General features: G+C 49.2%; 2 protein-coding genes across 5 annotated transcripts; both read left to right on the forward strand.

Annotated features, from left to right (window-relative positions):
* The first annotated feature begins 2,007 nt into the window (after nt 1-2,007).
* On the forward strand, nt 2,008-10,282 carry LOC140128261 (ribonuclease kappa-B). The gene is made up of 3 exons (XM_072149829.1): nt 2,008-2,162; nt 4,327-4,409; nt 9,823-10,282. The coding sequence occupies exons 1-3, from the start codon at nt 2,085-2,087 to the stop codon at nt 9,965-9,967; spliced, it is 306 nt and encodes a 101-aa protein (XP_072005930.1). The 5' UTR covers nt 2,008-2,084; the 3' UTR covers nt 9,968-10,282.
* Nucleotides 10,283-13,043: 2,761 nt separating this feature from the next.
* Nucleotides 13,044-19,132, forward strand: LOC140128262 (BPTF-associated chromatin complex component 1-like). 4 transcript variants are annotated; one of them, XM_072149832.1, is made up of 6 exons: nt 13,053-13,269; nt 13,996-14,090; nt 16,546-16,647; nt 16,749-16,939; nt 17,021-17,157; nt 18,909-19,132. In XM_072149832.1, the coding sequence occupies exons 1-5, from the start codon at nt 13,249-13,251 to the stop codon at nt 17,140-17,142; spliced, it is 531 nt and encodes a 176-aa protein (XP_072005933.1). In that variant the 5' UTR covers nt 13,053-13,248; the 3' UTR covers nt 17,143-17,157; nt 18,909-19,132. The 4 variants fall into 4 exon arrangements, with proteins under 4 accessions (XP_072005932.1, XP_072005933.1, XP_072005934.1 ...); XM_072149830.1 differs by having other exon boundaries at nt 13,056-13,269; nt 17,021-17,125; XM_072149833.1 differs by lacking the exon at nt 16,546-16,647 and having other exon boundaries at nt 13,054-13,269; nt 17,021-17,125.
* The last annotated feature ends 6,540 nt before the right edge of the window (nt 19,133-25,672 follow it).

The raw sequence follows: 25,672 nt of genomic DNA on the forward strand, positions 1-25,672 counted from the left end.
TGCACTCACTATTCTGCTGCTGGTGCAGTCATTGTGTACATACATGACATTACTTATCCTGTACTGATCCTGAGTTACATCCTGTATTATACCCCAGAGCTGCACTCACTATTCTGCTGCTGGTGCAGTCACTGTGTACATACATGACATTACTTATCCTGTACTGATCCTGAGTTACATCCTGTATTATACCCCAGAGCTGCACTCACTATTCTGCTGCTGGTGCAGTCACTGTGTACATACATGACATTACTTATCCTGTACTGATCCTGAGTTACATCCTGTATTATACCCCAGAGCTGCACTCACTATTCTGCTGCTGGTGCAGTCACTGTGTATATACCTGACATTACTTATCCTGTACTGATCCTGAGTTACATCCTGTATTATACCCCAGAGCTGTACTCACTATTCTGCTGCTGGTGCAGTCATTGTGTACATACATGACATTACTTATCCTGTACTGATCCTGAGTTACATCCTGCATTATACCCCAGAGCTGCACTCACTATTCTGCTGCTGGTGCAGTCACTGTGTACATACATGACATTACTTATCCTGTACTGATCCTGAGTTACATCCTGTATTATACTCCAGAGCTGCACTCACTATTCTGCTGCTGGTGCAGTCACTGTGTACATACATGACATTACTTATCCTGTACTGATCCTGAGTTACATCCTGTATTATACCCCAGAGCTGCACTCACTATTCTGCTGCTGGTGCAGTCACTGTGTACATACATGACATTACTTATCCTGTACTGATCCTGAGTTACATCCTGTATTATACCCCAGAGCTGCACTCACTATTCTGCTGCTGGTGCAGTCACTGTGTATATACCTGACATTACTTATCCTGTACTGATCCTGAGTTACATCCTGTATTATACTCCAGAGCTGCACTCACTATTCTGCTGCTGGTGCAGTCACTGTGTACATACATGACATTACTTATCCTGTACTGATCCTGAGTTACATCCTGTATTATACCCCAGAGCTGCAATCACTATTCTGCTGCTGGTGCAGTCATTGTGTACATACATGACATTACTTATCCTGTACTGATCCTGAGTTACATCCTGTATTATACCCCAGAGCTGCACTCACTATTCTGCTGCTGGTGCAGTCACTGTGTACATACATGACATTACTTATCCTGTACTGATCCTGAGTTACATCCTGTATTATACTCCAGAGCTGCACTCACTATTCTGCTGCTGGTGCAGTCACTGTGTACATACATGACATTACTTATCCTGTACTGATCCTGAGTTACATCCTGTATTATACTCCAGAGCTGCACTCACTATTCTGCTGCTGGTGCAGTCACTGTGTACATACATGACATTACTTATCCTGTACTGATCCTGAGTTACATCCTGTATTATACCCCAGAGCTGCACTCACTATTCTGCTGCTGGTGCAGTCACTGTGTACATACATGACATTACTTATCCTGTACTGATCATGAGTTACATCCTGTATTATACCCCACAGCTGCACTCACTATTCTGCTGGTGCAGTCACTGTGTACATACATGACATTACTTATCCTGTACTGATCCTGAGTTACATCCTGTATTATACTCCAGAGCTGCACTCACTATTCTGCTGCTGGTGCAGTCACTGTGTACATACATGACATTACTTATCCTGTACTGATCCTGAGTTACATCCTGTATTATACTCCAGAGCTGCACTCACTGTTCCTACATACATGACAGGACATGTACTGATCCTGCATGTCACTCTTGCTATGAGGGGTCGGCTCAGTGATGTTCTGTGTGTGTTTTGCAGCCTTTCCCTCAGCATCAGATTTCAATTCTTTTTAGTCTCCGTTACCGGACCCAGACGGCGCCGCTATCACGTGATCCTCCTCCCTGTCGCTGCTGTCATGTGAGATTCGCCTGACTCGGGTTGTCCCTTCCCAGCCCCCGTAGTCCTGGCTGCCAGAAGACCTTCCTTTCGCTCTAACCACGCCCACTTCCGCATAGGAAGCCAATAAGAGCTCCGCTCCGCTGTGTTACCGCAGTCAGCTGATCGGGCCGGGTAGTCGTAGGAGATCGGAGCTTAGGATCGGTCATGGTGTCTCTTCTGTGCTGCGGGCCTAAGCTGGCCGCCTGCGGGATCGTGCTGAGCGTGTGGGGCGTCATCATGCTGGTGAGTGCCCTATATCCTCCCCTGCAGGAGATAGGGGGCGCTGTGCTGGGCTCATTGTGGGGGCTGACAAGCTGCTGATGACTGAGTAAGGAGATCCCCTTTAAGCCCGTATCCCTTTAAGGGGGTGTCCATACAGAGTTATATTTAATAATCTCTATATTAGATTATAATGCACCCAATCTCTCCGTGACCCCGGTGACCTTAGTATATTAGGGGTTTATCCTCCCCCCTATTGTGTAGCTAACCCTTTGTGACAGGGACGCAGCGGCTACTTCTGCTTTTCGTACCCCGAGTCTATGAATCACGTAGAAGTTCTCCAAAAAGTAGGAAGGCGACAATTGGGTCATTCCTGAGGGCATCGGGGTAATTATAGGGTTAAGGGGGCAATTCCTGTGATGTTGGTCATGTGACCGCAGCTTATAATGGTGCGATTGTTATACGTGAACGCCGGCTGCCTGATAATATACATCACAGCTGAGGGTCTGTTACTGTGGTAGTCAGTTATAGACACTGCTGAGTATTTGTTACAATGTATCCATATGATGGTTAACAAGTAACGTAATCCTCCTGATCTCGATAGAATTGTAACAAACCCTCAGCTGTGGTTCAGTATAACCATCCTCTCACAGATTTTACCTGCTTGGACACATTGTAACGCACCTTCTCCAGGATTGTAACGAATCTTCAGCTCTAGAAGTGAACCAAGCAAGGAGAATGAAGAGATCTCTATGTTATGTTTGGATTTAGGAGGGTGGGGGGAGCGTGGCTGATAACAGGGAGCAGTAGAGTGTAGTCAGAGGAGCAGGCGGAGTTGTGTTTACTGTACACAGCAGGAGTGGCGGCGCTGTGTATAGTGTAAGCAGCCCCCAATGTGTACATGTAAATGCTGCAGCTGTACACACAGGACCCAGCCGTGAATCTCCGGATCTCACCGGCTCCTCACCCTGCGGTGTACTACAACTCCCAGCAGTGTCGTCTCCCCCTACAGATGGCAGGATAACCTGCACTAGATGAGGGTGCCCTGTACGTGGACATCTGGGAACCCTCCTCCTTGGGGTGTGATATGTTATATATCACAATGATTATCACCCTAATCCCCGCCCCTGTCCCCCGAGGGTCACTGATGGGAGGGGTGACCTATAGGTCATGTAGGGTAGGACCTCCCGGCAGGGACCAACAAGAGGGATAAGGGTCTAAATCTATGGCTGTGCTTCCCCCTCAGTCTGGTCCTATATAGATGGGGGGCCCATATAGAGGGGCATCAGGGGTGTTGCCAGGCTAATACACTGGGGGTATTGCCGGCTCCTGAGCCATGGGATCAGGAGTTGTCCAGGCACAGCCAGTGTGACACAGGGGCAGGAGGAGTCCGCACTCTTATTCTTCAGTACAGATCCTCCAGGATTCAGTGTATTGTGGGGGCGTACTGGGCACATGAAAGGCTTCAGGGGGTATAGTTGTGTCTGTGTGGTCAGAGGGCAGTGTATTCTGGAGTACAGTGTTCTCCCCTACACCCCCGAGTCCCCAGTGCCCGACATGGTATAGAATGGTCAGGGACTGGGGGTTTAGTGGTCAGATACAAGGTAAGGACCTCTCTACCCCCGCAGAAGCCCCTAGTGGTTTAACCTCTGTACCACCGCCCCCCTTTCTCCGCCCTCCTCCCTGAATCACCGGTGCTGGACAGTGTCATGGCGTATAGTGGTCTGGCACTGGTGGTCCTGGGGATGTAGCGGTCACATACAAGTTGCCCCTGGCGCTCTGATCTTTGCCCCCCCCCCCCCTTCCCCAGTAGACACTGGTGCACTGATTCTGGGGGTGTAGTGGGCCGTTGGTTTTCCTCCCTGGAATACACTGCATGTAACCACTTGGACTCGCTTAAACCCCCACAACCCCTGGTGTCTGACTACTGTACCCCTAGAATTCCCAGCAGCTGAACACGATACACTGTGGCACCATCCGGTGCTGGGGGTTCTGGGGGTGCAGTGATCCGAGACGCCGCTTGTATTAGACAATGACTTCCCCAGTAAGAAGTAACAATGAAAATCCACTTCTGGTTGGGGGTCACCAGAACATAAGGGACTGTATCAAGGGGTTGTGACCTCAGGAAGGACGAGAATCCCTGCGCTAGAACTTTTTTAACCCCTTGATTTTTTTTTCCTTATACCAGGTGCTGCTCGGAATATTTTTTAACGTCCATTCTGCCGTCCTGATAGAAGACGTTCCGTTCGTTGAGGCCGACTTGTTTGATGAGTAAGTCCCCAGTCTCCCCACGTCCTCCATGTACACCCCCTGCCCTGTCCCTCAGTATTGTCTTCTCCTCTCATGTCCTCCATGTGCACCCCCACCCTGTCCCTCAGTATTGTCTCCTCCTCTCATGTCCTCCATCCATGTGCACCCCCCCGCCCTGTCCCTCAGTATTGTCTCCTCCTCTCATGTCCTCCATGTACACCCCCTGCCCTGTCCCTCAGTATTGTCTCCTCCTCTCATGTCCTCCATCCATGTGCACCCCCCCGCCCTGTCCCTCAGTATTGTCTCCTCCTCTCATGTCCTCCATCCATGTGCACCCCCCGGCCTGTCCCTCAGTATTGTCTCCTCCTCTCATGTCCTCCATCCATGTACACCCCCCGCCCTGTCCCTCAGTATTGTCTCCTCTCATGTCCTCCATCCATGTGCACCCCCCCGCCCTGTCCCTCAGTATTGTCTCCTCCTCTCATGTCCTCCATCCATGTACACCCCCCGCCCTGTCCCTCAGTATTGTCTCCTCTCATGTCCTCCATCCATGTGCACCCCCCGCCCTGTCCCTCAGTATTGTCTCCTCCTCTCATGTCCTCCATCCATGTGCACCCCCCGCCCTGTCCCTCAGTATTGTCTCCTCCTCTCATGTCCTCCATCCATGTGCACCCCCCGCCCTGTCCCTCAGTATTGTCTCCTCCTCTCATGTCCTTCATCCATGTGCACCCCCCGCCCTGTCCCTCAGTATTGTCTCCTCTCATGTCCTCCATCCATGTGCACCCCCCGCCCTGTCCCTCAGTATTGTCTCCTCTCATGTCCTCCATCCATGTGCACCCCCCGCCCTGTCCCTCAGTATTGTCTCCTCTCATGTCCTCCATCCATGTACACCCCCCGCCCTGTCCCTCAGTATTGTCTCCTCCTCTCATGTCCTCCATCCATGTGCACCCCCCGCCCTGTCCCTCAGTATTGTCTCCTCCTCTCATGTCCTCCATCCATGTGCACCCCCCGCCCTGTCCCTCAGTATTGTCTCCTCCTCTCATGTCCTCCATCCATGTGCACCCCCCGCCCTGTCCCTCAGTATTGTCTCCTCCTCTCATGTCCTCCATCCATGTGCACCCCCCGCCCTGTCCCTCAGTATTGTCTCCTCTCATGTCCTCCATCCATGTGCACCCCCCGCCCTGTCCCTCAGTATTGTCTCCTCTCATGTCCTCCATCCATGTGCACCCCCCGCCCTGTCCCTCAGTATTGTCTCCTCCTCTCATGTCCTCCATCCATGTGCACCCCCCGCCCTGTCCCTCAGTATTGTCTCCTCCTCTCATGTCCTCCATCCATGTGCACCCCCCCGCCCTGTCCCTCAGTATTGTCTCCTCCTCTCATGTCCTCCATCCATGTGCACCCCCGCCCTGTCCCTCAGTATTGTCTCCTCCTCTCATGTCCTCCATCCATGTACACCCCCCGCCCTGTCCCTCAGTATTGTCTCCTCCTCTCATGTCCTCCATCCATGTGCACCCCCGCCCTGTCCCTCAGTATTGTCTCCTCCTCTCATGTCCTCCATCCATGTGCACCCCCCGCCCTGTCCCTCAGTATTGTCTCCTCCTCTCATGTCCTCCATCCATGTGCACCCCCCGCCCTGTCCCTCAGTATTGTCTCCTCCTCTCATGTCCTCCATCCATGTACACCCCCGCCCTGTCCCTCAGTATTGTCTCCTCCTCTCATGTCCTCCATCCATGTGCACCCCCCGCCCTGTCCCTCAGTATTGTCTCCTCCTCTCATGTCCTCCATCCATGTACACCCCCCGCCCTGTCCCTCAGTATTGTCTCCTCCTCTCATGTCCTCCATCCATGTACACCCCCCGCCCTGTCCCTCAGTATTGTCTCCTCCTCTCATGTCCTCCATCCATGTGCACCCCCCGCCCTGTCCCTCAGTATTGTCTTCTCCTCTCATGTCCTCCATCCATGTGCACCCCCCGCCCTGTCCCTCAGTATTGTCTCCTCCTCTCCTGTCCTCCATCCATGTGCACCCCAGCCCTGTCCCTCAGTATTGTCTCCTCCTCTCATGTCCTCCATGTGCACCCCCCGCCCTGTCCCTCAGTATTGTCTCCTCCTCTCATGTCCTCCATCCATGTGCACCCCCCGCCCTGTCCCTCAGTATTGTCTCCTCCTCTCATGTCCTCCATCCATGTACACCCCCCGCCCTGTCCCTCAGTATTGTCTTCTCCTCTCATGTCCTCCATCCATGTGCACCCCCCCGCCCTGTCCCTCAGTATTGTCTCCTCCTCTCATGTCCTCCATCCATGTACACCCCCCGCCCTGTCCCTCAGTATTGTCTCCTCCTCTCATGTCCTCCATCCATGTGCACCCCCGCCCTGTCCCTCAGTATTGTCTCCTCCTCTCATGTCCTCCATCCATGTACACCCCCCGCCCTGTCCCTCAGTATTGTCTCCTCCTCTCATGTCCTCCATCCATGTGCACCCCCCGCCCTGTCCCTCAGTATTGTCTCCTCCTCTCATGTCCTCCATCCATGTGCACCCCCCGCCCTGTCCCTCAGTATTGTCTTCTTCTCTCATGTCCTCCATCCATGTGCACCCCCCCGCCCTGTCCCTCAGTATTGTCTTCTTCTCTCATGTCCTCCATCCATGTGCACCCCCCGCCCTGTCCCTCAGTATTGTCTCCTCCTCTCATGTCCTCCATCCATGTGCACCCCCCGCCCTGTCCCTCAGTATTGTCTCCTCCTCTCATGTCCTCCATCCATGTGCACCCCCCGCCCTGTCCCTCAGTATTGTCTTCTCCTCTCATGTCCTCCATCCATGTGCACCCCCCCGCCCTGTCCCTCAGTATTGTCTTCTTCTCTCATGTCCTCCATCCATGTGCACCCCCCCGCCCTGTCCCTCAGTATTGTCTTCTTCTCTCATGTCCTCCATCCATGTGCACCCCCCGCCCTGTCCCTCAGTATTGTCTCCTCCTCTCATGTCCTCCATCCATGTGCACCCCCCGCCCTGTCCCTCAGTATTGTCTTCTCCTCTCATGTCCTCCATCCATGTGCACCCCCCGCCCTGTCCCTCAGTATTGTCTCCTCCTCTCATGTCCTCCATCCATGTGCACCCCCGCCCTGTCCCTCAGTATTGTCTTCTCCTCTCATGTCCTCCATACATGTGCACCCCCCGCCCTGTCCCTCAGTATTGTCTTCTCCTCTCATGTCCTCCATCCATGTGCACCCCCCGCCTGTCCCTCAGTATTGTCTCCTCCTCTCATGTCCTCCATCCATGTGCACCCCCCCGCCCTGTCCCTCAGTATTGTCTTCTCCTCTCGTCTGTCCTACTTGTAGACTCCTTGTACAGGCTGTCAGGCTTCAGGCTGTCTGTGATACTTTCCTCTCATGTTCCCCATCTTTGTGGCTCCTCCATATCTTTTAACTCAGTTTTTCCATTTACATTTTTCACCAAGTCTCTTGTATGAAATGAGGCACTACATGTTCTCCAGGCTGGTGGATTCTACACGTCCTCCTTCCTTGTACAGTTGTGTCTTTGTACATGTCCTCTGTTTTAGTTTCTCCACATCTTTCTCCATCCTTGTATATCCTCCACTCCATTCGTAAATTTCTTCCTCCATCCTTTTAGACCCTCAGTCTTTTCATACACTTCTATCCCTGAAGGTTCTCCATGTCTTCTGCACGACCTACCATGTTGTAGTTCCTTCACATCTTCTCACTAATAACTTGCAAAGTTAGGAATTTTTGGCTTTTGGGTGAAATCTGGGGGCCATGTATCTTCACTTTTTCTCTTCTTCTTTTTTTTTTTTTTTTTTGGGGGGGGGGTCCTTTTGGGTGAATTTTTACAACTACACCAGGGTCTTAAGAAGTTTGCTGGTGGGTGCGTCTATTGCCGTGTTCCTAAATGTATCTCTCCAATACATAGGGTTTCTTTGTTTTGAAACTTTAAGAGCAAAATTCACAACAGGTGTTTGAAACCATAGAAATTTTTTGGGCGATGCATGGATCATTTAGAATTGGTAGACAGTCCTCCTCATCATGCTGTTCATATTTTGATAACAAAGGTGACACCTAGCTGATGATCAGAACCAGAACTGGGCCAGTGTGAGGCTTCTTGCAGGATGTTTTAACATGGAAGTGGCCCCTGAGCTCAGAGCACCAGAGAGTCATCAGCGGGTTGTGTCGGAGATACAGAGAGACATAGGAAGGTTGTACCAGAGAGACTGCAGGAGTCACAGAAAAGTTTAGAATTGGGCGTCTGCTTCATTTTGTACCTGGATGAAGATGCCAGACAACGCCAGGCACATGTAAGGAGGCGAGATGCACAGTAAAACATTTGAAACTGTTAACATCCGTGTGGTCTGCGCCCCAGCCCCCCACCCACCCCCAGGCACAGGGTCATTGCCTTGTCTGGATGAGGTGAGTGCTGTTCACTTCAGTCAATTTAAGCTGAGCAGAAAAGATGAGCACCGGTGTCACCAGACAAGTCCTTGGTGGTACAGTACAGGCAGGTGTGTACAAAGACCTGTCCTACACTTTGGTCCGGTGACTGCCTGTACTTTCACAATCTGTGTAACGCCAGTAATTCAGTCATTGTGCCGCTGTATGAACTTCACAGGCCTAATGTCATCTTCATGAAGGTCATCGAGGTCCCATCATTATGGAATGGCTTCTGAGGACCTCGCCTGGAGTCTCCTGCGCTTTCTCCAGACCTTCGTCCTATTGGAAAGTAATGGGATCAACTGCTGTGTGGAGGCTCGTAGCTCTGCACCCCAATAAAGAGCAGGATGGCACCTCAGCAGATGATTAGTCGACTTGTGCATCTGTGGTGGATGATATTTCAGTAAATGGAGATGAGGTCACATGACATGCTGCATACACATGAAAGCTGAATATTCCTAACTCTGTAGTGATGTCTGCTTCATCCTGGCAGGTTCCTCACATCTTCTCTCATGTCCTCCCTCCTCACTTTTCCTTCACCTCCTTATTCCTTCTTGACCCTCGGATCTTCAATGCATGAAGGTGTCCTGCACACATGACCCTCCTCCTGTCTTCTTCTTGTACATTCTTCCTCCTTGGAGCTTCTCACTTCCTCCTTCCTTGCTGGGTGTCTTCTTGTGCTTTCCTCGTAGAGATTGTGTCATCCTCACAAATGCTCTCTCCATCTTCATTTATGCTCGAATTCTTTACTATGAGAACTGTCAATCTTTGGAATAGCCTGCCTCAGGCGCTGGTCACAGCAGGGACAGCAGAGAGCTTCAAGAAGGGTCTAGATGCCTTTTTATACCTAAATAACATTGATGGTTATGAATTTTTCCCATAAATCCCTTCCTCATCCAACCCCTTCCTTTCCTTGGGTGATGGACAAGTGTCTATATGTAGTTTTTCCATGTGGTCTTCTCGTGCACGTGCCGTCTCATTGACCATGTCTTCTCTTCTCCAGCCCCAAGCCTCCCACCAAGCTGTACGGTCTTTACGAGCAGGTGTCTTATAACTGCTTCATCGCGGCGGCCATCTACGTCCTCCTGGGCGGCTTCTCCTTCTGCCAGGTGCGGCTGAACAAGAGGAAGGAGTACATGGTGCGCTGAGCGGCCACCACCTCCAGGACTGTGTGATGAAGATGATCCTTCACCTCCACATTTCGTCTCCCCCCATGCCCTCCCTGTAGACCATCAGCACCAGGACTCCCATCATCTTCACGTTGTCCTCTCACGTCCTGCCGGCGTTGTGTAACCCTGAGCAGATGTCTCCAGCTGCTGCAAGGACTGATACTACATTCCTGAGACCACCCTAAGCCCCGGCCCCTCCGCTGTGTCGTCCTCCTTCCTCTCTTCTTGATGTTCTTTTGAGATGTTATTTAAGATGTAAATGTTAATAAAGTGATGAAAGTTGTGTGATATAAAGTGGACGACCCCCTAGTGCCTTCACAGACCCCCGGAAATACTCTGTGCTCCAGGAACCTTCTCCTCCCCTGGTGTATATGCAGCTTGTACCTATCGTTACAGGAGCGAGAGGTCATTGCCTCTCCTGATATACCCCTCCCCTCCATCTGTATTCCTAGTATACAGACACAGCGCAATGCTTAAACACTATGTGCTGCTGTAGAACCTTTTCCTCCTCCTTGTCTCTTCCCCACCTATCATAGGCTCACACACATTATCACATGACTACAGTCATGGCCATAAGTTGTGAGAATGATACAAATGGTAATTGTTACAAAGTCTCCGGCATCAGGTTTTATAATGGCAATTTGCATATACTCCAGAATGTTATAAAGAGGGATCAGCTTAACAGCAATTAAATGCAAAGTCAATATTTGCCTAGAAAATGAACTTTTTCCCCCAAAACACATTTTAACTTCATTGCAGGCGCCTTAATAGGAGCAGCTGCCATGGGGTCAGTGATGTCTCCAGTAACACAGGTGCAGGTGCTGGTGGGGACAGGGCTGGAGATCAATCTGTCAGGATTAAGTAAGAATCACACCACTGGACACTATAAAAGGAGGCTGGTGCTTGGCATCATTGTTTCTCTTCTGTTACCCATGGTTATCTCTAAAGAAACACGTGCAGTCATCACTGTACTGCGCAAAACTGACCTAACAGGGAAGAGTATTGCAGCTAGAAAGATTGCTCCTCAGTCACCAATCTATCGCATCATCAAGGAATTCAAGGAGAGAGGCTCCATTGTTACCAAAAAGGCTCCAGGCGCCCAAGAGGGACCAGTAAGCGCCAGGAGCGTCTCTTACAAGTGTTTCAGCTTGGGGAATCGGCTCCCAGCAGTGCAGAGCTTGCTCAGGAATGGCAGCAGGCAGGCGTGAGGCATCTGCACGCACTGTGACACTGCGGAGACTCCTGGAGCAAGGCCTGGTGTCCAGGAGGGCAGCAAAGAAGCCACTTCTCTCCAGAAAACCATCAGGGACAGACTGATATTCTGCAAAAGGTCCAGGGAGTGGACTATGGAGGATCGGGGGAAAGACATTTTCTCTGATGAATCCCCTTTCAGATTGTTTGGAACATCTGGAAATCAGCTTGTTGGGAGAAGACAAGGTGAGCGAAACCCGCAAGTCTTGTCTCATGCCAACTGTAAAGCCTCCTGCAGCCATTCATGTGTGGGGCGGCTTCTCAGCCAAGGGAATCGGCTCTCTCACAGTCTTGCCTAAAAACACATCCATGAATAAAGAATGGGACCAGAATGTCCTCCAAGAGCAACTTCTCCCGACTGTCCAGGAGCAGTTTGGTGATCTACAATGCCTCCTCCAGCATGATGGAGCACCTGCCATAAAGCAAAGGGGAGAACTAAATGTCTCCAGGAACAGAACACAGAGATTCTGGGTCCATGGCCTGGAAACTCCCCAGATCTTATCCCATTGAGAACTTGTGGTCAATCATCAAGAGACGGACAAACAAAAACCAACACATTGTGACAGAATGCAGCAGTGATTGTGCAGGAATGGACGGCGATCAGTCAGGATCTGGTGCAGGAGGTGAGTGAGAGCTGCCAGGGAGAATTGCAGAGGTCCTGAAGAAGAAGGAGAGGTCCTGCAGATACTGACTCGCTGCAGTAACTCCTCCTACCTGACAATAAAAGCCTCTGCTCCCCATAATATGACTGCACTTGTATCTCTGTATGTGATAAACATCTGACAGACCAGAGGGACACATCATGTGACAAGAGAAGATTTGTGTCATTCTCAAAACTGTAGGCCTGCACATAATCCAAACCCTCATTTGCTTAAATCCTCTGTGCTGCTGGGATTCCCCTCTCATTCGTGTCTCTCCCTTGCAGTCCTGCACGCATTGTGAGCGCCGTTACTGGATTAGTGCACTCATCTTCTGAAATACTCTGTGCTGCTGTAACAGCCTGAACATGACATTACACTGGTGACAACCATCTAATTAAGCAACGGTTAGGACCACGACTCCTATGCTCCAGAGGCCGGTTGGGAGTTGTAGTTCAGATTATTCTGTAGTTGGCTGCCGCCTCTGGGAGAAGAAACACACCCGTATGGTTGAGTTAAAGGGTCTTATAACTCTGTCTTAAAGGCAAAGGGCCACTAGTCTCCCTGATCTAGTGCCGGACACCAGCAGGGGGCGCCAGGTAATAGGAATCCATACACAGTGTCAGTCTGCAGTGCTGCCCCTAAAGAATTGGACCTGGGACTCCTCGGCTGTCACTGAGGTTGTGCTGCTCTTGTATTACTTGTATTGACTATATGTTCATCAAGATCCGCCTGTTTCATGAATATAATGCAAGAAGAATTACAGTAAAGACTGACACAGGATCTGGCTGAGGCTCATCTGGACCATATATCGGAGTCTCCGTACCACGGCAGGTGCACTGTTGTTGTTCTAGGGACTGATGTAGCAGAGCTGACGGCTCCTGGAATGTTCTATTATAAATCGCACTAATTTAACCACAGGTCAATGTACAAGTACAAAAAACGTAGAAATTCCAAAAAAACAAAGACAAACCACATAACACACTCAGCACTGCTACATCCACACACACATGCGCAAAGCCACGAATCAGCGCACAGCATGCAGCAGCCAATAGCATCGCAGCAATGGAGGGAGAAGGAACCAATAGAAGAGAAGTATGGGCGGGATATTCGCGTGTGAGTGACATGCAGCTGCAGCCTATCGCAGCTAGAGATGAGTGTGGGCGGGCTCAGCATTTTGTTAGATCGTCAGTAGAAGGAACCAATTAGAGCGCGGCACTGCTGAGCGCACAGCGAATAGGAGGCGGGAAAGAGCAGGAAACCGGGACGGCATCACAGCGGCGGCGGCGGAGGGACGGCTGCGGCTGGGCGGGGAGCTAGCGGTGGAGAGCTGGGCGCTACTGCACATCCCCGCCGCATACATCTGGAGCCATGACGTCAGCATCGACTAAGGTACCCGGGGAAGTGCACTGGATCTCTGATTGGCGGGCGGAGTCACGTGATCAGCTGCGGCTCAGCAATGCATGGCGGGAAATGTAGTTTTATATAGGCAGCGGTCATAAACCAATCATGTCTGCTCCAGTGCCCGGCGCTGTGGAACATGTTGGCGCTATACTCACATTATTAGGAAAATTTGCGAATTCTAGGACCTGTAGCTTCACATCTGACTTTGTAGCCCAGCACTGCCATTCCCAGCTTCATGTGACCTGTTGGGACTTGTAGTTCCACGCCAACCAATTCTGAAACACTACCAGGGGCACTTCCTCATAGATCCAGGCACCGTGACCGTGATAATCTTCTTATATTTATTACCCATGGCCTCCTGCCTTCTAAAATCAACTTTTAAAATCATGCTAATGAACTGGAAGGGCTCTGGGGGTGTTACCAGAGCCCCCTCCCAGCTGTAGCGTCAGAGGTTGTACCTTCCTTTCCACTGTATGTGATCACAACGGGAAGGGGGAGAGGGCAAGTGCTGACGGAGCAAATGGAGAGACAGTGTAACAGTCTGTGAAGCTGCAGCATGGAGTGGCTCTGGTAACAACCCCAGATTAGAATAATTGTAAAAGTTGATTTTAGATGCAAGGATTACCGCAGTCCCGGATCTATGAGTAATGCCCCTGATTTATTCATGCTTTGATTTAGTACTTTTTATAATCGAGGATTTTCTCCATTTTCCAGGTCGGGGAAATCTTCTCAGCCGCTGGCGCTGCCTTCACCAAGCTGGGAGAGCTCACCATGCAGCTCCACCCCGTCACCGACTCCTCGCCCGCAGGGTAACTGCCATCTTGTGCCAGCCTTTAGTTACATGATAGACCAGATCAGGACCTAAAGATGACCTTTCACCCCGCACACGCCTGGAGATTAGCATATACCAGGATGTAGGGGCAGCTACACAGGTGCAGGGGAAATTTTTCTTCCCAGCTCCCACAGTTGCTGAGATATACAATGGAAGTATCTGACCATTGTTATCCTCTGCACTGTCATAGAGGAGGAGCTGGTAGAAGATTAGCATAACACACGCCCCCTCCTCTGCTCCAGCTCCTCCTCTCTAACAGAGGAGAGGATTACAATGGTCTGATACTGGGACTAATATCTCCACATCCGTCGGGGCTAAAAAAGTAAATTGTGTGTGAGAAATGTGTAATCTGACCTTCGTGTATCTCGTTATTAGCAGCAGGACTGTGGTACATGGTTTTATATTCCAGGATTGTAGCTTCTTGGTGTGCGTCCTCACACTGCTGTGCTCTGCACACTTGGCTCCACACCACATCCCCCTTGCTTTTAGTGACTGCTGTAGTATTCAATGAGGACTGGTGCATGACATAGAGAGAGCACAGCAGTGTGAGGACACGCCCCCAGTGCACTCAGAGCAGCTACAATCCTGGAATAGCTAAAAGATTCTTTGTATCGTGTTAACAAATGGTTAATTAGTTATTAAACCTGTGATGGGGAACAACCATCAATGTGCGGAGAAGAGGAAACAGACGTAGTTACTATTTTACCACTTCCATAGTGATTGATCTAGTACAACACCCGAAGGAGGCGCCGCCGTGCCGGAGGTCTCTATGGGGGGGGGGGGGGCGCTGCCGTGCCGGAGGTCTCTATAGGGGGGGGGGGCTGCCGTGCCGGAGGTCTCTATAGGGGGGGCGCTGCTCTGCCGGAGGTCTCTCTATAGGGGGGGTGCAGCCCTGCGGGGGTCTCTTTATGGGGGGGGCGCTGCTCTGCCGGAGGTCTCTGTAGGGGGGAGGCGCTGCTCTGCGGAGGTCTCTCTAAGGGGGGGGGGGGCGCTGCCGTGCCGGAGGTCTCTATAGGGGGGGTGCAGCCCTGCGGGGGTCTCTTTATGGGGGGGGCGCTGCTCTGCCGGAGGTCTCTGTAGGGGGGAGGCGCTGCTCTGCGGAGGTCTCTCTAAGGGGGGGGGGGGGCACCGCCCTGCCGTAGGTCTCTCTAGGGGAGGGTGCAGCCCTGCCGGAGGTCTCTCTATAGGGGGCGCCGCCCTGCCGGGGGTCTCACTATGGGGGCGCCGCCCTGCCGGAGGTCTCACTATGGGGGCGCCGCCCTGCCGGAGGTCTCACTATAGGGGGGCGCCGCCCTGCCGGAGGTCTCTATAGGGGAGGGTGCAGCCCTGCCGGAGGTCTCTCTATAGGGGGCGCCGCCCTGCCGGGGGTCTCACTATGGGGGCGCCGCCCTGCCGGGGGTCTCACTATGGGGGCGCCGCCCTGCCGGAGGTCTCACTATGGGGGCGCCGCCCTTCCGGAGGTCTCACTATGGGGGCGCCGCCCTTCCGGAGGTCTCACTATGGGGGCGCCGCCCTGCCGGAGGTCTCACTATGGGGGCGCCGCCCTGCCGGAGGTCTCTCTATGGGGGCGCTGCCCTGCCGGGGGTCTCTCTAGGGGAGGGTGCAGCCCTGCCGGGGGTCTCTCTATAGGGGGCGCCGCCCTGCCGGGGGTCTCTCTAGGGGAGGGTGCAGCCCTGCCGGAGGTCTCTCTATAGGGGGCGCTGCCCTGCCGGGGGTCTCTCTATGGGGGCGCCGCCCTGCCGGGGGTCTCTCTATGGGGGCGCCGCCCTGCCGGGGGTCTCTCTATGGGGGCGCCGCCCTGCCGGGGATCTCTCTATGGGGGCGCCGCCCTGCCGGGGATCTCTCTATGGGGGCGCCGCCCTGCCGGGGGTCTCTCTATGGGGGTGCCGCCCTGCCGGGGATCTCTCTATGGGGGCGCCGCCCTGCCGGGGGTCTCTCTATGGGGGTGCCGCCCTGCCGGGGATCTCTCTATGGGGGCGCCGCCCTGCCGGGGATCTCTCTATGGGGGCGCCGCCCTGCCGGGGGTCTCTCTATGGGGGTGCCGCCCTGCCGGGGATCTCTCTATGGGGGTGCCGCCCTGCCGGGGATCTCTCTATGGGGGCGCCGCCCTGCCGGGGGGCTCTTATTAAATCTCAGAGAGATGTAGGGACAAACTGAGCGTAGGGAGCCATTCAGTGCACAGCAGTGTGAGGATGTGCCCACAGCTACAATCCTGGAATATAAATTCATGTTTTACAGTCCTGCTGCTACTAACGTACAAGGTCTGATGACACATCTCTCCAGGGATGATGCCTAACACTGTAGGGTCACACCTGATGCTATCAGCCTAGGGGTGTGATGAGTTTTGCACTGGAGGAAGATGAGGATGGTCTCATGCTTCACCCTCTGCCTCTTCTCCGCTCTCACCTCGCTCTCCCCTTGTGTCTCCCTAGGGCGCGCTGGACTGACACTGAGATTCAGATGTTACATGCGGCCGTCAGACGCTTCGGGGAGGACTTAAATCAGATCAGCTCAATAATCAAGGAGAGGACAGTGTAAGGAGAGGGGCGCGGGGTGTAGGATAAGACCCTCCTCAGACCTGCACCCAAATCTTACCCAGAACTCTCATAACTCTGGTCCCTCTGGTCTCCTCTAGAGCTCAACTCAAGTTTGCCGTGAAACGGAAGATCTACGATGACAACGGGGTCCCCCTGTCTTCCGATTCCCCCAAGAAAGTCATGAAGAAAGTTGTCACTGTGCCCATGTCCGTGCCCGCGGCTCCGGCGGTCGGAGGGACGAGTCTTCCGGAGGGATCTCAGGGCGCCATGAGGAAGCGCAAGTCGTCCGGTGAGTGGGAGGAGGAAGGGACATTTGGGGGGGGGGGTAATAAGAACGTGGGTCTGACCTCGTCACCCTGTCTGCCCGCAGATGTTACCCTCAGTGCCTTGAATGACTCAGATGCCAACAGCGACCTGGTGGACATCGAGGGGCTGGGAGACCGCAGCTCGGTGAAGAAACTCAACTTTGATCAGGGTGCGACATTCACATAAGAGATGGATCAATGAGTGAGGGGCAGTTACTGGTGGGAACTGGGTCCACAAGGGTTAAAATGTGAAGGTGCCCCTGTCCTCCTATTATATCCCTCCATCCCTATCTCCTTTACCTCCCCCTGGACCTTCCTCTCCTGTCATCACCCCCAACCACTCCTGGGCTACAACCAGAACCCTCACCCCACCAGGCCGAGGTCTTCTACTGGTCCCCCACCTCCCTATAGTCTGATAGGACCCGACTGCCACCGGGTTCTTGGGATTATGAGGTTTGGACTTGTGTTCTTTATACCATGACCAGTCCTGTTCTCTGTTCCTTCCTAACAGACCCTGCTCTCCCTCTATCCCAGCTGGATTCACTCCTTCTAGTCCTTGCTCTCCTCTTTCTCCCATTCAGTCATAACACTTTTTCCCTCTGACCCAGCTGGACACGTATCTCCTTCCAGACCTCGCTCCCCTCTCTTCCCTCTTATCAGACGCTTCTCTTTCTCTCTGACTCTGAAATGGGAACTCTTCCCCTCTATCCCAACTGGAACTATATGTTCTTCCAGTTTGTCTCTGTCTCCTTCCTATCCTTCTGTCCCAGCTGGACCCATATGTCCTTCCAGACCATGGTTTTTCTCTCTCCTCCCTCCTATCCCTCTGTCCCATATGGACCTGTATGTCCTTCTTTCTCTGCTCACTCTTTCTCCCATTCAGACCTTTCGCACTCTGACCCACCTGGACTCATAACTTCTGCAGGACTTTTGTCTCCTTTTCCTTATTCCTCCACATGGTCTCTCCCGTTGCACCATCCAAACCAATCTCTCTCCTCCCATCATGCCCCTGGGATCTCCTCCTATGTTATTTTACTTTGACCTGGTCCTTTTGCCAGACCTCATTCCCATTCCTTTGATTCCTCGCTCCCTCTCTCCCCTCCCACCTGACCCCTTCCATGACTCTCTCCTCCCACCTGACCCCTTCCATGACTCCCTCCTCCCACCTGACCCCTTCCATGACTCCCTCCTCCCACCTGACCCCTTCCATGACTCCCTCCTCCCACCTGACCCCTTCCATGACTCCCTCCTCCCACCTGACCCCTTCCATGACTCCCTCCTCCCACCTGACCCCTTCCATGACTCCCTCCTCCCACCTGACCCCTTCCATGACTCCCTCCTCCCACCTGACCCCTTCCATGACTCTCTCCTCCCACCTGACCCCTTCCATGACTCTCTCCTCCCACCTGACCCCCTCCATGACTCCCTCCTCCCACCTGACCCCTTCCATGACTCCCTCCTCCCACCTGACCCCTTCCATGACTCCCTCCTCCCACCTGACCCCTTCCATGACTCTCTCCTCCCACCTGACCCCTTCCATGACTCCCTCCTCCCACCTGACCCCTTCCATGACTCCCTCCTCCCACCTGACCCCTTCCATGACTCCCTCCTCCCACCTGACCCCTTCCATGACTCTCTCCTCCCACCTGACCCCTTCCATGACTCTCTCCTCCCACCTGACCCCCTCCATGACTCCCTCCTCCCACCTGACCCCTTCCATGACTCCCTCCTCCCACCTGACCCCTTCCATGACTCTCTCCTCCCACCTGACCCCTTCCATGACTCTCTCCTCCCACCTGACCCCTTCCATGACTCTCTCCTCCCACCTGACCCCCTCCATGACTCCCTCCTCCCACCTGACCCCTTCCATGACTCTTGTACCCACCTCTATCCACGTTTCCCTTCTCCATCTCTCCGTTGCCTCTAATTCTGCTTCCTCTTTGTTCATTGCAGAAAACCTAAACCTGGACTCCAATTTTATCATGAACTCCAGTGACCTCCCGCTGTTATCCCGCTGACCCTGCGCCCTCTCCCCGTGTAAATATATGTCTACACTGAAGACCCCTCCACCTCAGAAGACCGGAGCGCCCCCTGCTGTACCCTCCTCTGCACCTTCACCTGTTAATGAAATTGTGAATTGCAATTTTTTTTTTTTGGTAATAAAATGGTTAAAAATTCCCACACTTTTCGTCTTTCCTCTTGATCCGGTCTGTGAAGTTTCCGTTTCCAACACCCTGAAGCAGCACAAACAGAACTGGCAGCGGATACCGCTATGGGCACTGCCAATATCTGTGTGCTGCTAGAGGGGCAAGGACACTGGCGAGGTCTCTGTCAGCAGAGGAGGATTTGCTGTTGGCATCTGTGCCCTCCTGTGTGCCAGTCACACATCCAGCAAGACTGTAACCGCCCCGTGTTATGAAGTACTTGGCAGGGTGATGCCCGAGGGCTAATACGCAGCACAAATACCAGTCATTATAGTAAGGCTGGCACATGTGACTGGAAAACACTGGCATTTATACTGGTATTAAAAGCCGCTGGTACCACCTTCTATATATAGCACCGCATTATCTGGCAGCTGCACCACCTGAACCTGATAAATAGGTAAAATTGGAAAACAATTTGATAAATTGGACCCCAGGCGTTGATCATGTCACCAGTTGCAGTGGTGGGCACAGTACAGACATGAAGAAGTAGTGGGCACGGTACAGACATGATGAAATGGTGGGCACAATAAAGATATGCTGCAGTGGCCACAGTACAAACGTGATGAAGTAGTGGGCACGGTACAGATTTGTTGCAGTGGTGGGCACGACAGATGTGCTACAGTAGTGGGCACGGTACAAACATGCTGCAGTGGTGGGCAATGTACAGGCGTGATGCAGTGGTGGGCACTACAGATGTTCTGCAGTAGTGGGCATGATACAGGTGTGCTGCAGTATTGGGCACGACACAGATGTCCTGCAATGGTGGGCACGGTACAGACGTGCTGCAGGAGTGGGCACTGTACAGACATGCTGCAGGAGTGGGCACTGTACAGACATGCTGCAGGAGTGGGCACTGTACAGACATGCTGCAGGAGTGGGCACTGTACAGACATGCTGCAGGAGTGGGCACTGTACAGACATGCCGCAGTGGGCACGGCCCCTGGATGCAGCTCCGCATGGTGGACGTGTGGGGCTCCATGTTAATAACATTAAGAAAAATCGCCCATTCCGAATTTGTGCCACCCGAACAAGGGGAGTAAAAAAAAAATCATTGTAAGCTCCACGACCCGGGATGCCAACCATTCACATTGCCAGCGAAATTGAAAGAAAGGGGTAGAGGGTAGAGACAAGAGAAGGACAAAGGAGCTGACCCATGCCCAGACCTTACCCCTCGTGTCTACATACAGCACCTTCCTTTTAACATCTTACTTGCAAAATCTCACCCGTCCGCCCCCCTTCCGGCCTCTTTTGCTCACTTACCTTTTTTTTTTCGTGTAACACCCCCAGGTGTGTAATTAATTTTTGGAGATTTGCTACCCACAGCTTTTTTTTTTTTTATATTCTCCCTCAACCCCCCCTCTCCCTCTGCGCATCCTCTCTCTGAGACACATCAGACAGGCACCCATAGCTTTCTCGCACTCTCTGTTGCACCCCAATATTTAGGTGGTATCGGCTTCGGGGGGCAGCTCAGGGCGTCTCCCTCGACCCCCTCACCCTGTGGAAAGAAGTTGCGTCCAAGACGAGCGCTCTCTCTCCCTTTCTGTCTTTCCCAGCAGAAAACTCTCTTCTCTCCCCCCGCACAACTTTCTACACTTAATTCAAATACGTTTCAGGCGGCAGAAAAATCTCAAAAAATTTGGGGGCGCAGGCGAAGGGGGGAGGGGTACTGGAGCCAAATTTGGGGGCTCTGGGACAAACAGGGTGCGAGATAAAAATAGGGAAAAGAGGGGAATGTTTGAGGCCCGAAGTTAACTAGTCTGACTCGTGTTTTGACTTTGTGCCAAGATAGAACTGGAAGACGAGAACGAAGGGAGGGAGAGGAGCGCGGATCAGGAGCAGGAGAGAAAAGTTGGGAAGAAAAAAAAAAAAAAAGAGTTTTGGCCGAGAGGAAAGCAAAGGAAAAGGAACAGAGAGGAGAAAAATAGAGGATGCAAACACAAACAATAACATAAAACTACATTATATCTACACAAAGCAATAAAAGAATATAAAAGTACAATAAAAAAAATTTTTGGACTGTAGCCAAAAACGGTAATAAAAATTTATGAAAGCAAAAGGAAGGAGGAAGTGTTCAATATATGTAATCCTAAAGTGACAATACTGTTATATGGTTGAAGTACATGAAAAAAATCTCTCTCTCTATATATATTGATAATAGGAAAGCTTTGATGTTTGAAATATCATTTGAAATCCTTGAAAAAGATTTTATTAACTTGGAAAGAAAAGCTGTAAACTTCTCGTAATTAGTTCAATTATGTCTTCCTATGTACAAGAATATAACTACTATAATACTGCCCCCTATGTACACGAATATAAATACTATAATACTGCCTCCTATGTACAAGAATATAACTACTATAATACTGCCCCTATGTACAGGAATATAACTACTATAATACTGCCCCCTATGTACAAGAATATAACTACTATAATACTGCCCCCTATGTACAGGAATATAACTACTATAATACTGCTCCCTATGTACAAGAATATAACTACTATAATACTGCCCCCTATGTACAAGAATATAACTACTATAATACTGCCCCCTATGTACACGAATATAACTACTATAATACTGCCCCCTATGTACAAGAATATAACTACTATAATACTGTCCCCTATGTACAAGAATATAACTACTATAATACTGCCCCTATGTACAGGAATATAACTACTATAATACTGCCCCCTATGTACAAGTATATAACTACTATAATACTGCCCCCTATGTACAAGAATATAACTACTATAATACTGCCCCCTATGTACAGGAATATAACTACTATTATACTGCCCCCTATGTACAAGAATATAACTACTATAATACTGCCCCTATGTACAAGAATATAACTACTATAATACTGCCCCCTATGTACAGGAATATAACTACTATAATACTGTCCCCTATGTACAAGAATATAACTACTATAATACTGCCCCTATGTACAGGAATATAACTACTATAATACCGCCCCCTATGTACAGGAATATAACTACTATAATACTGCCCCTATGTACAAGAATATAACTACTATAATACTGCCCCTATGTACAAAAATATAACTACTATAATACTGCCCCCTATGTACAGGAATATAACTACTATAATACTGCCCCCTATGTACAAGAATATAACTACTATAATACTGCCTCCTATGTACAAGAATATAACTACTATAATACTGCCCCCTATGTACAAGAATATAACTACTATAATACTGCCCCCCATGTACAAGAATATAACTACTATAATACTGCCCCCTATGTACAAGAATATAACTACTATAATACTGCCCCCTATGTACAAGAATATAACTACTATAATACTGCCCCCTATGTATAAGAATATAACTTCTATAATACTGCCCCCTATGTACAGGAATATGACTACTATAATACTGTCCCCTATGTACAAGAACATAACTACTATAATACTGCCCCCTATGTACAAGAATATAACTACTATAATACTGCCCCCTATGTACAAGAATATAACTACTATAATACTGCCCCCTATGTACAAGAATATAACTACTATAATACTGCCCCCTATGTACAGGAATATAACTACTATAATACTGTCCCCTATGTACAAGAACATAACTACTATAATAATACTGCCCCCTATGTACAAGAATATAACTACTATAATACTGCCCCCTATGTACAGGAATATAACTACTATATTACTGCCCCCTATGTACAGGAATATAACTACTATAATACTGCCCCCTATGTACAAGAATATAACTACTATAATACTGCCCCCTATGTACAGGAATATAACTACTATAATACTGCCCCCTATGTACAAGAATATAACTACTATAATACTGCCCCCTATGTACAGGAATATAACTACTATAATACTGTCCCCTATGTACAAGAACATAACTACTATAATACTGCCCCCTATGTACAAGAATATAACTACTACAATACTGCCCCCTATGTACAGGAATATAACTACTATAATACTGCCCCCTATGCACAGGAATATAACTACTATAATATTGTCCCCTATGTACAAGAACATAACTACTATAATACTGCCCCCTATGTACAAGAATATAACTACTATAATACTGCCCCCTATGTACAAGAATATAACTACTATAATACTGCCCCCTATGTACAAGAATATAACTACTATAATACTGCCCCCTATGTACAGGAATATAACTACTATAATACTGCCCCCTATGTACAAGAATATAACTACTATATTACTGCCCCCTATGTACAAGAATATAACTACAATAATACTGCCCCCTATGTACAGGAATATAACTACTATAAAACTGCCCCCTATGTACAAGAATATAACTACTATAATACTGCCCCCTATGTACAGGGATATAACTACTATAATACTGCCCCCTATGTACAAGAATATAACTACTATAATACTGCCCCCTATGTACAAGAATATAACTACTATAATACTGCCCCCTATGTACAAGAATATAACTACTATAATACTGCCGCCTATGTACAGGAATATAACTACTATAATACTGCCCTCTATGTACAAGAATATAACTACTATAATACTGCCCCCTATGTACAAGAATATAACTGCTATAATACTGCACCCTATGTACAAGAATATAACTACTATAATACTGCCCCCTATGTACAAGAATATAACTACTATAATACTGCCCCCTATGTACAAGAATATAACTACTATAATACTGCCCCCTATGTACAAGAATATAACTACTATAATACTGCCCCCTATGTACAAGAATATAACTACTATAATACTGCCCCCTTTGTACAAGAATATAACTACTATAATACTGCCCCTATGTACAAGAATATAACTACTATAATACTGCCCCCTATGTACAAGAATATAACTACTATAATACTGCCCCCTATGTACAAGAATATAACTACTATAATACTGCCCCCTATGTACAAGAATATAACTACTATAATACTGCCCCCTATGTACAAGAATATAACTACTATAATACTGCCCCCTATGTACAGGAATATAACTACTATAATACTGCCCCCTATGTACAGGAATATAACTACTATAATACTGCCCCCTATGTACAAGAATATAACTACTATATTACTGCCCCTATGTACAAGAATATAACTACTATAATACTGTCCCCTATGTACAGGAATATAACTACTATAATTCTGCCACCTATGTACAAGAATATAACTACTATAATACTGCCCCCTATGTACAAGAATATAACTACTATAATACTGCCCTCTATGTACAAGAATATAACTACTATAATACTGCCCCCCATGTACAAGAATATAACTACTATAATACTGCTCCCTATGTACAAGAATATAACTACTATAATACTGCCCCCTATGTACAGTAATATAACTACTATAATACTGCCCCCTATGTACAGGATTATAACTACTATAATACGGCCCCCTTTGTACAAGAATATAACTACTATAATACTGCCCCCTATGTACAAGAATATAACTACTATAATACTGCCCCCTATGTACAAAAATATAACTACTATAATACTGCCCCCTATGTACAAGAATATAACTACTATAATACTGCCCCCTATGTACAAGAATATAACTACTATAATACTGCCCCCTATGTACAAGAATATAACTACTATAATACTGCCCCCTTTGTACAAGAATATAACTACTAGAATACTGCCCCTATGTACAAGAATATAACTACTATAATACTGCCCCCTATGTACAAGAATATAACTACTATAATACTGCCCCCTATGTACAAAAATATAACTACTATAATACTGCCCCCTATGTACAAGAATATAACTACTATAATACTGCCCCCTATGTACAAGAATATAACTACTATAATACTGCCCCCTATGTACAAGAATATAACTACTATAATACTGCCGCCTATGTACAGGAATATAACTACTATAATACTGCCCCCTATGTACAGGAATATAACTACTATAATACTGCCCCCTATGTACAAGAATATAACTGCTATAATACTGCACCCTATTTACAAGAATATAACTACTATAATACTGCCCCCTATGTACAAGAATATAACTACTATAATACTGCCCCCTATGTACAAGAATATAACTACTATAATCCTGCCCCATATGTACAAGAATATAACTACTATAATGCTGCCCCCTATGTACAAGAATATAACTACTATAATACTACCCCCTATGTACAAGAATATAACTACTATAATACTGCCCCCTATGTACAAGAATATAACTACTATAATACTGCCCCCTATGTACAGGAATATAACTACTATAATACTGCCCCCTATGTACAAGCATATAACTACTATATTACTGCCCCCTATGCACAAGAATATAACTACAATAATACTGCCCCCTATGTACAGGAATATAACTACTATAAAACTGCCCCCTATGTACAAGAATATAACTACTATAATACTGCCCCCTATGTACAGGGATATAACTACTATAATACTGCCCCCTATGTACAAGAATATAACTACTATAATACTGCCCCCTATGTACA

The sequence above is a fragment of the Engystomops pustulosus genome, chromosome 4 (assembly GCF_040894005.1).
Source record: "Engystomops pustulosus chromosome 4, aEngPut4.maternal, whole genome shotgun sequence".
Taxonomy (NCBI): Eukaryota; Metazoa; Chordata; class Amphibia; order Anura; family Leptodactylidae; genus Engystomops; species Engystomops pustulosus.

Excerpts from the sequence above, each read along its gene's own strand:
- LOC140128261 (XM_072149829.1), top strand. The coding sequence starts at position 2,085 with ATGGTGTCTCTTCTGTGCTGCGGGCCTAAGCTGGCCGCCTGCGGGATC. Across the intron at positions 2,163-4,326 it reads TGTGGGGCGTCATCATGCTG|GTGCTGCTCGGAATATTTTT; the intron begins GTGAGTGCCCTA and ends TCCTTATACCAG. Across the intron at positions 4,410-9,822 it reads GAGGCCGACTTGTTTGATGA|CCCCAAGCCTCCCACCAAGC; the intron begins GTAAGTCCCCAG and ends TCTCTTCTCCAG.
- LOC140128262 (XM_072149830.1), top strand. The coding sequence starts at position 13,249 with ATGACGTCAGCATCGACTAAG. Across the intron at positions 13,270-13,995 it reads TGACGTCAGCATCGACTAAG|GTCGGGGAAATCTTCTCAGC; the intron begins GTACCCGGGGAA and ends TCCATTTTCCAG. Across the intron at positions 16,648-16,748 it reads ATAATCAAGGAGAGGACAGT|AGCTCAACTCAAGTTTGCCG; the intron begins GTAAGGAGAGGG and ends GGTCTCCTCTAG.